This window comes from Caretta caretta, chromosome 6 (genome assembly GCF_965140235.1).
Source record: "Caretta caretta isolate rCarCar2 chromosome 6, rCarCar1.hap1, whole genome shotgun sequence".
Taxonomy (NCBI): Eukaryota; Metazoa; Chordata; order Testudines; family Cheloniidae; genus Caretta; species Caretta caretta.
The window spans coordinates 3,405,963-3,418,414 of record NC_134211.1 but is presented as its reverse complement, the minus strand read 5'-3'; the positions used below and the strand labels follow the sequence as shown (position 1 = coordinate 3,418,414).

The following is a 12,452-nucleotide window of genomic DNA, read 5'->3' as shown; positions in this document are numbered from 1 at the left end:
GGTTTCAGAATCACCTCATTGTCCTGGCCCCAATAGGTGGAATGGAAAACCTGCTAGACATGTAAGAGTACTCCAGATTATCTGGCTATTTATAGAGTGTGAATCACCCAAGGTATCCTATGTCCTTCCCTTGCTAGGTTACTCCCCAAAGTAGGAAAGATGGGTTCACTCCTTTTTCTTGACGGAGACCATATGATGACCAGAGGAGCTCAGGAGGAGACCACAGCATGCTACGGACTTCTGCAGTTCACAAAACTATCCCTCTTGCATCCATATTATCTGCACACAGAGCTGAGCTGTAAGATGCTAAATAAATCTATGAGTCAACCAGAAATAGTCATTCTCTCATCTTAATATTAATACAATTTTTGATAATGCATGTGAAGTTATAAAATGACACTGTATCCTGTTATTAATACATGTTCCAAATTGAGGCTGGCAAACTGGTCTGTCTTAAACAAAGAAATGTGTGTTCTACTTAATTTTGTATCTAAATAGGTGAGGAAAAAGCAGTAGGGAACATTCTTCTACACAGAGTTTTCGTCTTCCGGTAACCAGGTGAAAATGTTTCTCAAAGGGGGGATAGGACAATAAAAAGAAGGGGCAGACATCCCAAGGAACTGCTCGCTCTCTCTCGGCCCATTGATTCACTGCTTCTGAAGGCATAAAATAAGCAGCCATTGGACAGGGGGTGTGTCCTGACCTAAGAAATGTGGTCAGTAAGAGTGCTGCAAGCATGTGGTGAGGAAACTTTTGCTTTGAATCTCACATCATTTTTTAACTTAGGCACAAGTTGCATTCTAGTTTTATTTTTTTTGTAACCATGTCTGACTTCTATGCCTTCTCAGTTGCACTCATGTAAAATTTATCTTTGTAGTCAAAAAATTTGTTTTATTGTTTTAACTAATCCAGTGTGTTTAAATAGAAGTGTCTGAGAATCTAATGTTGGAGACCCCAGGGCATGGCTACTAGTTAAGTTGAGGGTATGGAAGGCCATAAGGGTCGAGGAGGTCTCCCTGCTGAAGGCCTAAGGGCTTCTTCTCAACCCCCCTTTATAGAATTCAGGCCTGGCTGGTTTGAGTAAGCTCTTTTGCTCTTAAAACAATATTGCAGCCGCAGATAATGCCTTATAGTGTAAGATTTGCTGACACCAAGCTAAAGATAATAGGAGAGACAACTACAAGGCCAGACAGAATGTGCTGGTTGTTTAAGTTGCTAGGAATGCTTGTTAGAGATTGAAGGAAATAAACATTATTGTAACCCATATAAGGAAGGCAGAGTATTTGTGTAAAGTTTTGATTGGCTGATGTTTAGTGCAGTAGCATTAAGGAATATAAAAGTGTGTGTAATGACCTGCTCTGGTGTGCAGGATTTGAGATTCTATTCTCCCTGTACCTTGTTTGCAGCTGCAAATAAACTTTTCTGCTTCTCCACCCCGTTGTGATTATTGAGTGAAGCATACCGGGTAACGAACACCTGCTGTTGTTTTGCCTCTGGGCACTGGGTGCCGGCAACAATAAGTTGCATGCATATTAGTGCTATAAAAGAAATAATGTAACTTGCATTGTCCAGGAGAGGACTGGGGAGCACAGGACGTACATTTCAGGAGGGAAATCAAAGACTGGGGAGTGTGTTGGGGACACCCTGCAGTATAACCAAGGGTGGTGAGAGCCTGAGTGTAACCCAACTATTCCTGGCCAGGCTGCAGTTACACATACATGTTCAGAGTGTGATTTGCATGCTAGACAGTTGTTTGTGAGTGGCCCAGATGGAAGCCAATTCAGCAAGGCATTACAAGGTTGCAGGCAGGTGTGACACAGCTGCTGATTAGTCTGGGTTGGACCCTGGTATGTCACAGCCATCATCTAGAAAATATCCCAATAACACCAAAGGTGTGGTACTGACTGACAGTACTGTTCGACTAACATGAAAGGGTGGTGTCACCATCAGGATGGGCCCATGCACTGATCCATGGCTGCAGATGGACAAGGAGATTGTGATCATCACCTTCCCACAAGGAGATCCATGGCAGGCCCAGTGATGACTCTTCCCTTCTTTACTATGGTAGGAGAAATTATCCCCCACAGGTGTGCAGGCTTGGCTCATATAATCAGTGCTCTGGGGCATGTCGGTGCCCCCTTCTCCTAAGTGGTGACAACCTGTGAGGCATTGCAGTGTTGATTGTATTAGGAGGAAAAATTGATGATCCAAGTCACCTATATTCTTTGTGATAATCCGTGGGGGAGGGGTTACAAAGAATGTCTGCGAAGTCCTGCTTCTCTGAACACCAGTAGAAACAACCAACAGCCAGCAATCTCTGTATTCAGAAACTTACAAATCTTTCATTCCAGGTCTGTGCCGAGGAAACACTATGCCCCTACTTCCTCTAGGAGTCATGCTTATAAATTCTCCACCTGCCTTCTCTACCTCCTGTGACCCTGAGATGCCTGGGGAAGTCCTCACTGAAAATGCTAAGGTCAGGGCAGGCTGTAAAAAGGAGGATATTCCCCAAACTGGTGGTTAACACTCAAGATCTCTGCAGGTTTCAGAGTAGCAGTCGTGTTAGTCTGTAAGCGCAAAAAGAAAAGGAGTACTTGTGGCACCTGAGAGACTAACAAATTTATTTGACCATCAGCTTTCGTCAGCAACAGCATCCGATGAAGTGAGCTGTAGCTCACAAAAGCTAATCCTCAAATAAATTTGTTAGTCTCTAAGGTGCCACAAGTCCTCCTTTTCTTTTTGACGATCTCTGCAGCATCTCTGCAGATGCTGCAACAAAGTATCTCTGAGTAGGCCAGCTCCCTCCCAATTCTTTTGTTAATTTTATTTAGTTCCTATAACTTATAGTCCGTGAAAGAGAGTGTGATGTTGCACCCCATAATTCTTTATAGAAATATGCTTATGGCTGTAAATATGACAAAACTGGAATATGTTTTACGCTAGATATGCCATGTAGCATATCTCTGCAAAGCTTATCATCTACTGAAAATATTTATCCCATTTGCATGCATGTACCATGTTTGTACTCAAAGTTATGAATATTGGCTATATCCCCAAGGAGATGCCTGAAAGAAACTGGAACAAAGGACAGTAACTACTGGGGTGTGAGTGATTGCTGGACGCAGACTAGGAGGAAGTCTGCTCTGTGAAAGAGCCTTATTGGAACATCTCTGAGGGTGAGATTTACCTGCATTTAGTTTTTTCCTGTATTAGGTTTAGACTTGAGTGTTTTATTTTATTTTGTTTCGTAATTTATTTTGTTCTGTCTGTTATTACTTGGAACAACTTAAATCCTACTTTTTGTATTGAATAAAAACACTTTTTACTTATTAATTACCCCAGAGTATGTATTAATACCTGGTTGGGGGCATTGAGCTGTTCATATCTCTGTATCAGTTTTATAGAGGGTGAACAATTTATGAGTTTACACTGTATAAGCTTTATATGGAGTAAAACAGATTTATTTTGGGGGTTATGGACCCCACTTTGAGCTGGGTATCTGACTACTGGAGACAGGAGCACTTCTTAAGCTTTTTTCAGGTAAGCCTGCACCTTGTGGGGGACATGGTTCAGACTTAGATCTGTGTTTGCAGCTGACAAGCGTGTCTGGCTCAAACAAGGCAAGGTACTGAAGGCAAGGTACTGAAGCTTAGGCTAGCAAGGAAAATACACTCAGAGGCAGTGTCAGCACATTGGGTGGCAGTCCCAGAGGGGTTTCTGTAACCCAACCTGTCACAGTGGCGTAGCTGAGCAGGGTCTGTGCACAGCTGACTGCTTTGAGACATTGGTAGTGATTTTAAGTGAGTTTTGCGTGCGGTGGGTGGAGAACAAACTAAGTGGTTACTGGTTTGTTATTTTCTGTTTTCTGTTCCGCAAAAAGAAAAGGAGGACTTGTGGCACCTTAGAGACTAACAAATGTATTTATTATTCCTCTCTAGCAGTGAAGCAAGCGGCTTTGGTGGCAGGGATATTTGTAACCAGCTCCTGTAGCTCTGGGGCTCATGGCAAGTCCCTGCAGGAGGGGCTGGACAAAGCCAGCTCCTGTCCTGTGATCATCTGCCTGGGGGAGGGGAATGTTCCACCTTGTAACAAGGAGGCCGTCCCAGCTGCTGACTGCCAGGAAGTTGCAGGTCGGCAGCGGACAGGCCCTGTTCTGGGGTGCACAGAAACATGTACCCCAAAGGTGGAAGTTGGGGTCCTGGTAACTGCTGTGGTGGGAACAGATCCTAGGGACTCTGTAGCTGGAATCAGAGTAACAGCCGTGTTAGTCTGTATTCGCAAAAAGAAAAGGAGTACTTGTGGCACCTTAGAGACTAACCAATTTATTTGAGCATGAGCTTTCGTGAGCTACAGCTCACTTCATCGGATGCATACCGTGGAAACTGCAGCAGACTTTATATACACACAGAGAATATGAAACAATACCTCCTCCCACCCCACTGTTATTACCAGCAGGACAGTGGGGTGGGAGGAGGTATTGTTTCATATTCTCTGTGCGTATATAAAGTCTGCTGCAGTTTCCACGGTATGCATCCGATGAAGTGAGCTGTAGCTCACGAAAGCTCATACTCAAATAAATTGGTTAGTCTCTAAGGTGCCATAAGTACTCCTTTTCTGTAGCTGGAAGCAAGCCAAACCTGAGGGAAAGAGGAGGATTGTCCTGGCCAGTGAAGGATCTTTCACAGCTGGTAGCTGTGAGCCCACAGCTGGATCAGGGTCAGCTTCCCTTTTGGGGGATGCAGGAGTGTCTGACCCAGAGGGGAGCCCAGAGAGGAAAGTCCAGACGGAAGGTGAGGGGAGATGGGAGGGTCTGCCCACATTTTGTAAGGAGGCTTTTTCACAGTAGGAGGGTGAAAAATCTGCATTTAAAATGCCAAACCCCTCTCCTGTGAATCAGGTTTTAAGGGAAGACTGGGGCTCAGATCTCCCCTAGGGGAGCGCCCACCCAGCTGACCTTTTGGGAGCAGAAAGTGGGGTAACTGAGGGGATCTTACCAATCCAAAGCACTCCATTAAAAAATGTTATTCCTGTTACCCTTATAAAAAATAACACCATCTCTTCCAGTCTGTGGGGAGAAAAACTCTACACTTGGAAAGCTTCACAAGAGGGAGAGGCCGAGGGCAGGCATGGTTGCAGTGTCCCTTTTCCTTGCAAAGCCTCAAACACATGCCTGAATTAAAAATCTTCTCCAAAGAGGCAGAAGAATCTGCATCAAAGCACCTACTAGGGTACACAAAATAGTTGGGAAATGCTATAGACACTAAACAAGCTAAATTGTGTGAACAAAGCCTGTCCGCCATAGACTTACTGTTAGTCTTGTTTCTTTTGCTACTTCATCTATGGGTCAAGACAAAGGAGTTAATACTATTGGTAAACCCTTTAAAGATGTGGGACACACCTGCTTTGTGGAAAAAAAAAATTGTTCATGCTAGGGATTATAAGACAGTCCCAAAAGCATGTTGCTTTTCAGCTTATACTTGTAAAGAGGCTGGAAGCTTGGCAAAGCAGCAAAAGCATAACAGGCCTATGCTGCTGTTTGGAAGGGGAAACTGAGGTACACCACCTCATGACAGTGGTGGCTAAATGCCAAGACACCTTAACAGTTATTGCTGTCTGCATGCTATTAGAAATACTACACCCCAACCTCTTTTCAGGCAGGGATTGTCTAGATAACACTTAGAACTGCCATGAGTGCAGGGGAGTGGAATAGATGACCTCTCAACGTCTATTCCAGCCCTATTATTCTACAATCTCACAAGGAGCCCTGCACTGGGAGCCAGCCGGAGCTCTGGGCAGGGCAAAGAACACACACCTGTCTGCATTTGACATTCAGCTACACTGTACCCCCCACCACATGCACACACACAGAGCCCACTGCACACTAAAAACGCACACACAGACAGAGTGCGGAGTACACGCACACAGCCTGTCACTGAGCTCAGTCAGAATGCAAAATAATCTCTACTGGGAAGCTGGGACAGCTGCAATATTTCCAACTAGCCTGAACAAAAAGAACCAAAGGGGACTCTCTTGCCCTGGCAGGGAGATAGGACTAGATTTCCCAACTGGTCTTTTCTATCTTTAGCTTCTCTGAGGCCTGGTTTACACTTAAAAATTAGATCAACAGAGCTCCATTACAGAGGGCGGGGAAAACTTTTCATACCCTGTGCGAGGCAGTTAGCTTGTACTAACCCTCAGTATAATTCTTCCTTTGACCTAGCTACTGCTTCTCAGAGATGTGGATTAACTACATCGAAGGAAAAACATTTCCATCAATGTGGAAACCATCTACACTATGGCACTGCTGCATACCATAGCTGAGTCAATGTAATGGCTTTAGTATAGACATTCCCTGAATCGATGGGAGAGTTTCCCCCCTTCCTATTAAAGCGATTTTTCTCTCCTTTCCCAGTCACTCTTCTCCCTTCCTTGGTAAAGCTCTTTCCTTCTTTTGATAGGTAAATATGTTCACATAAGTTGAAATTTCTCCTCTCAGGATAATTCCTTCCTTCCCCTCCCATGAATGTCATTTCTATTAAAGGCCAAAATGCTCTGAAACTGACTTGTTTGCCCATGACTTGGTGGTACCTCTTTGTTTTCCCTCCCTTCACTTACAATGAGTTGGAGACGGAAGCAGCACCTGCTTAGAACCCTAAAATCAGATATAGAGTCAAATCTTTCCCTGTTTGCTAACCGCACTAACATTACCCATAATACCTCTGGAGCTTCTTCCTTGGCCAGAAGAGGTTAAATTTGGATTTGATGACTTTGAGATTTTCTCCCTGGAGCATCTTTGCTCCCAGGACAACAGGTGTGCCCAGCACATGCAATTAATGTTGTTGCCGTGTCCTGGATTGCTTGCTCTCCCCTGAGGTCTTTTTTATATGATACAGTCAACTCAGTTTATATGATACAGTCAACCACTTTTTTTTTTGGTCATCTCTCCAAATGTCTCTTTAAGTAATTTCGAAGCATTGGGACACAAAGGTTTCTAGAAGTGGGTGAATTTCTTCTGGACTAATAATTTATTGTCAAAAACAATACCGTTTGGTTTGTCCTGAGACTATTCACAAATGTGTTACAAATTCTCCTAATAACTTTGTCCCAAAACAACGTGTGTGTGTGCGGGGGAGCATTTAGGTGCCGGTCGCAACACAGCAACCGTAGGAAGCGGTGGTGGTCCTTCCCAATGTAATTTTGGGGTGTTCACCTGTGAGGTGGGAGATACAGGTTCAATTCCCCCTTCTGTCCAGTGCTGGGCAAAGCCATGTGTGACCTTGCACTCCATATTCTTTACGAAAATATGCTTTTGAATATGACATCACTGGAATATGCTTTATGCTAAGTGCCCCATGTAACATATCATTATAAAGGTTATAATCTACTAAGTGTGTTCATCCTATTTCTTTACATGGATTATTTCTATGTCTGGAGTTAGGAGAATAAGGTGTAAATTTGTATTACTGATGAAGACAGATTAAGTGCAGGCCATTAAAGGTGCTTGAGAATCAATGAACTGTGAATGGCTCTGTTTACTTGCAAGCCTTCCTGTGTACGTGTGGGCCAATCCAGGAAGAATGGAGACTGGGGTCTTACAGTGATATGTAACCTTGTCACCTGATACTGAAATCCATCTTGAAGCTGAAAGAAAAGGAGTACTTGTGGCACCTTAGAGACTAACAAATTTATTTAATTAGTCTCTAAGGCGCCACAAGAACTCCTTTTCTTTTTGTGGATACAGACTAACACGGCTGCTACTCTGAAACACATCTTTGAAACAAAAGTTTTCTGCCCTAAGGATGTTCTATGTAAAGTGGGGAAGGCAAATAATGAGTCTCTTCATCTCCCCACTCCACAGAGATACCTGCAGGCACCTGGAAACAAAAGAACTGTAACCACAGGGGTGGGTGAGAACAGGCTGGACCCAGATCAGAAAAGGCATCTGACCTGAGAAGGATTTTACCTGAAGTAACAGCTGGGGTGAGAAGTTAAAATGTGTAACTGATTTCTGAGTGTATTAAGCTTTGCCTTGCATGTTTTGTTTTATTTTACTTTGTGACTTACTTTGTTCTTTCTGTTATGACTTAAAATCACTTAAATTCTACTTTTTATACTTAATAAATTCACTTTTGTTTATTTCTAAAGTCTTTGTAAGTAACTGTAACCTTGCGGGGTGCAAACAGCTGTGCATCTCTCTCTTGCAGTGATACAGAGGGCGAACATGTATCATTTTACCCTGTATACAGAGTAAAAAGGAATTATTTGGGGTTTAGATCCTGTGGGGGAAAGAATTGTTGACCTGACCCTCTCCCACTTTGTGACAAGACCTATGCAGTATATGCAGCATAGGCAAGAGCAGTAACGCAAGAGATCTACAGGCCAGCATCCTGTAAGACTTAGCTTAAGCTAAGAGCATATGCTGGGTTGTGGTATTTTGACACAGGTAACAAACTAGGCCAAACTTTCACCTAGCTCAAGTCCCTAGATGTCTATTATGTACAACCCCCGCAAACCTGCAAAAGCCGCGAGACAAAATGCTGCCACATGCAAACCACAGATCTTGATAACAACAAAGTGCGTCAGTACAATGCTAATTCTAAAGCTATTTACCTTGGCTCCTTATAAGGCTTTATTAACAATGCTTGAGTGATCAAAAAATTAAGGAAATGTATCATTTGACTGAAATGTAAAAAGCTATATAAGACTGGTATTTTAGGGGCAGGACAGGGGGAGACCAGGGGGGCACCTGTGTGTGACCATCTCTGTCTCTTTCTCCCTGCATGCTTGTATTCAAAATAAAACGACCTCAGACTGTTTAAACCAAACAGATGGTGTGACTCATTTTCCACAACAATCCCATTTGGAGCTGGGTCTCTGGGTGCTGGAGACAGGTATCCTGCTGAGCTGTTTTCAGTCCAGATCTGCAGCTTTTGGGGTGTGCCCAGACCCTGGATCTCTGTTGTAGTAGGCTAGTATGTCTTACTCAACAATACAGGGTTCTGGAAGCCCATGCTTTCAAGGAAAATGTGCTGAGAGTAATTTCATCACATCAGGTGACAGACCCAATGAGGGTCTCAGTGACCAAACACGTCACACTATGCACTTGGGTTTTCTGCGTTTCCAGAAAGCATCCCTGCCACTGAGTGATGTGCTCTTCCAATCTGAGTTGCTCTAAATCTTTCTTCTATTGCTAACTAAATAAACAACCATTGGAACAGAGACATGAAGTTGAGCATCTCACTCTCTCGGTGGGTAGACACCAGTCTACAGAATCATTCTCTCTTTCTGGCCCTCTGATTCTTCACTTGTTTTGTACACTGATCTCAGCTGGGACCTGCAGACCTTGTTGGAATATAAACAAATTAATAATAATAACAATACAATAATGAAAATGCTACCGCGGGCTCTGCGAAATTACATTGCAATGGGCTAGGAATTGAATTCACCTGTTTCCACTCCCCATCACTAAACCAGTACAGAGTTAAACAGCTTCAAGAATTGGTTAGGAATTTATTCATTACTCTCCTCAGGGCGTCCTTCACCTCCGTGTTCCTCAGGCTGTAGATGAGGGGGTTCAACATGGGGATCACAAGCATGCAAAACACAGAGGCCACTTTGTTCGTGTCCATGGAATAGCTGGAGGTGGGACGTAAATACACAAAGATGATAGTGCCAAAAAGCAGGACCACAACGATCAAGTGGAAAGTGCAGGTGGAAAAGGCTTTGCGTCGGCCCTGAGCAGAGCGGATCTTCATGATGGTGGAGATGATATGGATGTAGGAGAGGAGGACAGTCACAAAGCTGATCACTTGAATGCAGCACGTGAAAGCAAACAGCACAATCTCATTGATGCGGGTGTCAGAACAGGAGAGCACCAACAGTGGGGGGACGTCACAGAAGAAATGATTGATGATGTTGGAGCTGCAGAATGACAGCTGAAATGTACAACACGTGTGTATCATTGAATCCACCACCCCCACAGCATACACCCCAGCCACCAGCTGTTTACAAAGCTGCCTGGACATAATGACCGTATAGATCAGCGGGTTACAGATGGCCACATAACGGTCATACGCCATCACAGCCAGCAAGAGACAACCAACATCTGCAAAAGCGAGAAAGAGATACATTTGCACAGTGCAGGCAGTGTAAGAAATGTTTCTCCTCTCAGCTAAGAAATTCAGCAGCATCTTAGGGGAAATTATCGAGGAAAAGCAGAGGTCACAGAAGGACAAATTACTGAGGAAAAAGTACATGGGGGTCTGGAGTTGGGGATCAATCATGATTAACAAGATCATCCCTCCATTCCCCACCAGGGTGATACCATAAATCAGTAGGAACACTACAAACAGGGGAACCAGTAGCTCCGGACGATCAGTCAGTCCTGAGAGAATGAACTCAGTCACCTCCGAGTGATTTCCCTTTTCCATCTCCTCTGAAGAGTGATGAGGCAGCTACACAGACGTAAGCAGGGGTGAGGAAAAACCTGTCCCTTCTCTGTAATGAAGTAAGTGAAGATAAATAGAGATCAGTTTCTCACAGGACATCAGTACCCCCTCCGGGAAGGGCTTAGTCCACAGAGCCAAATGTTCACAGCTGGTCATTCCAGGTATTTGATTAAATGCACACGCTGTGCATATACAATGACACGCAGGTTAATCATGCCCCCCACACAAACACTCCTGTTCACTAATCCCAATAAAAAAAAACAGTGACTTGAGACTCTGCTGTGAGAGAATCAGTCTGAAGGGATTATTCCTTATCTAAAGAAGGGGTGAGAGGAAAGGAGTTTCAATCTTTCCACCCTCTTTGGGCAAGGGGAGCTCTGTGGCTTGGCATGTCGGTTTGGGGTAAAGATGCTCACTGTGCTAATTAAGCTGTTTGGCATTTACTGGAGCTTGTATGAAAACCCAGAGACAGAATGGGAAGCCCTGGCTTCAGTGACTAGGTAATTGCCTATTTTTTCCAACCCAGGAGGTCGTTCCTTTAGCTGAAGGGGTCGGAGCTGGGACTGAGGCGTTAAGTGCTGGAGGTCTGGAATTCAATACCTGCTGATCCCCATGGTGTCTACGTGTGTGCATGTGACTGTGAAGTTGGACAACCGCAGGTACCTACTGAGAAGAGAGAGAGAGATGTGGTGGTGTTTCCCCATCATCCGAAACTGCCAGTTTGGAGCATTTGGAAAGTTTTATAGTGAGATTTGTGATCTATGGGGCATGACTGCTGAAGCAACTGGGAGTACCTGAGCTTAGAGAGACAAAACACCTAATTAATGTGCTCAGTGAACCAAAGCCACCCTTGGTGTAACTCATGTCCTGGGGATTAATTCGGCCCAATGTTTTCTACTGTGTTATTGAATGATGCAATTTCTACCAGAGTTGCAGAATATGAGGTTAGAGGTATATTTCATCCTGCTAATTTCAGTGCAAGCCTGGGTACTGCATACAACTGATGCACAAAGGGGATTTTTTTATGGACACTGAAAGCTTTTGGCTGAAAACTTAACATTTTGGCTTGGAAATACCACGGGGGTGCATCAGATTCCACACACCACCAATCTTTTTCATGGACCAAGCTCCCAGGCTGGACTCCATCCCCCATGATCCATGATGGTCTCTCCTCTTGCTGAACTGCCCTGGAACATCACCAGAGTCCCACAGCCCATCAGAAAAACTGCTCAAGAAAAATTTTCAACCAACCTTAGCAACAAGTCTGGAATCAAAGGAACAGACAGTTAGATACAGCTGAAATGTACTAATTGTTTCAGAATCACCTCATTGTCCCGACCCCAATAGATGAAATGTAAAACCTGTAAGACATGATAGAGTACTACAGATTCTCTCTCTCTCTCTCTCTCTCTCTCTCTCTGTGTGTCTATCCATCCATAGGACGCCAATCACCATGGCATTCTATGTCCTTCCCTTGCCAGGTTACTCCCCAAAGTAGTAAAGATAGGTTCACGCATCGTTCTTGATGGAGACCACATGATGATCAGAGGAGCTCAGGAGGAGACCACAGCCATCTGCCCTCCATTGTGAATTTGGTGTTTCTATGTTCCCTCTACTGTTTTCCATCGATGTGCAGACTGAATATTGTTATGTGCAGCACCAATATCGAGGTCATTTATTGTGCATACTACACTGAGATAGAATATATAGTTTTAAAAGTTCTTAGGTATGGAAGAAGAAGAAGAGAGAATATTAAAACAAGGGATAATTAACAAGAAAATTGTTAATTAAGATGCTTAAGATGCTTATTTAATCTGAAATCAAATAAAAAGAAAAATAACACTGCCCTTGGAGTACTGGTATTTTATCATCCTTTCTAAGAACTCAAGCTAGTAAACACAGCAAAATGTGGCATACTGAAAACAGCTATATAAATAAAACAAAGTCATCATGGTCATTAAGTGAAAGCATAAAAAATATGCCCCAGAGGCCCCATTATATAAC

The 12,452-nt window shown here is 43.7% G+C and overlaps 1 protein-coding gene across 1 annotated transcript; it reads right to left on the bottom strand.

Moving 5' to 3' along the window:
- Positions 1-9,491: 9,491 nt before the first annotated feature.
- Positions 9,492-10,430, bottom strand: LOC125629648 (olfactory receptor 5G9-like). Its single transcript, XM_048835031.2, has one exon. The coding sequence runs from the start codon at positions 10,428-10,430 to the stop codon at positions 9,492-9,494; it is 939 nt and encodes a 312-aa protein (XP_048690988.2).
- Positions 10,431-12,452: the final 2,022 nt, after the last annotated feature.

Excerpts from the sequence above, each read along its gene's own strand:
- LOC125629648 (XM_048835031.2), bottom strand. The coding sequence starts at position 10,430 with ATGGAAAAGGGAAATCACTCGGAGGTGACTGAGTTCATTCTCTCAGGA.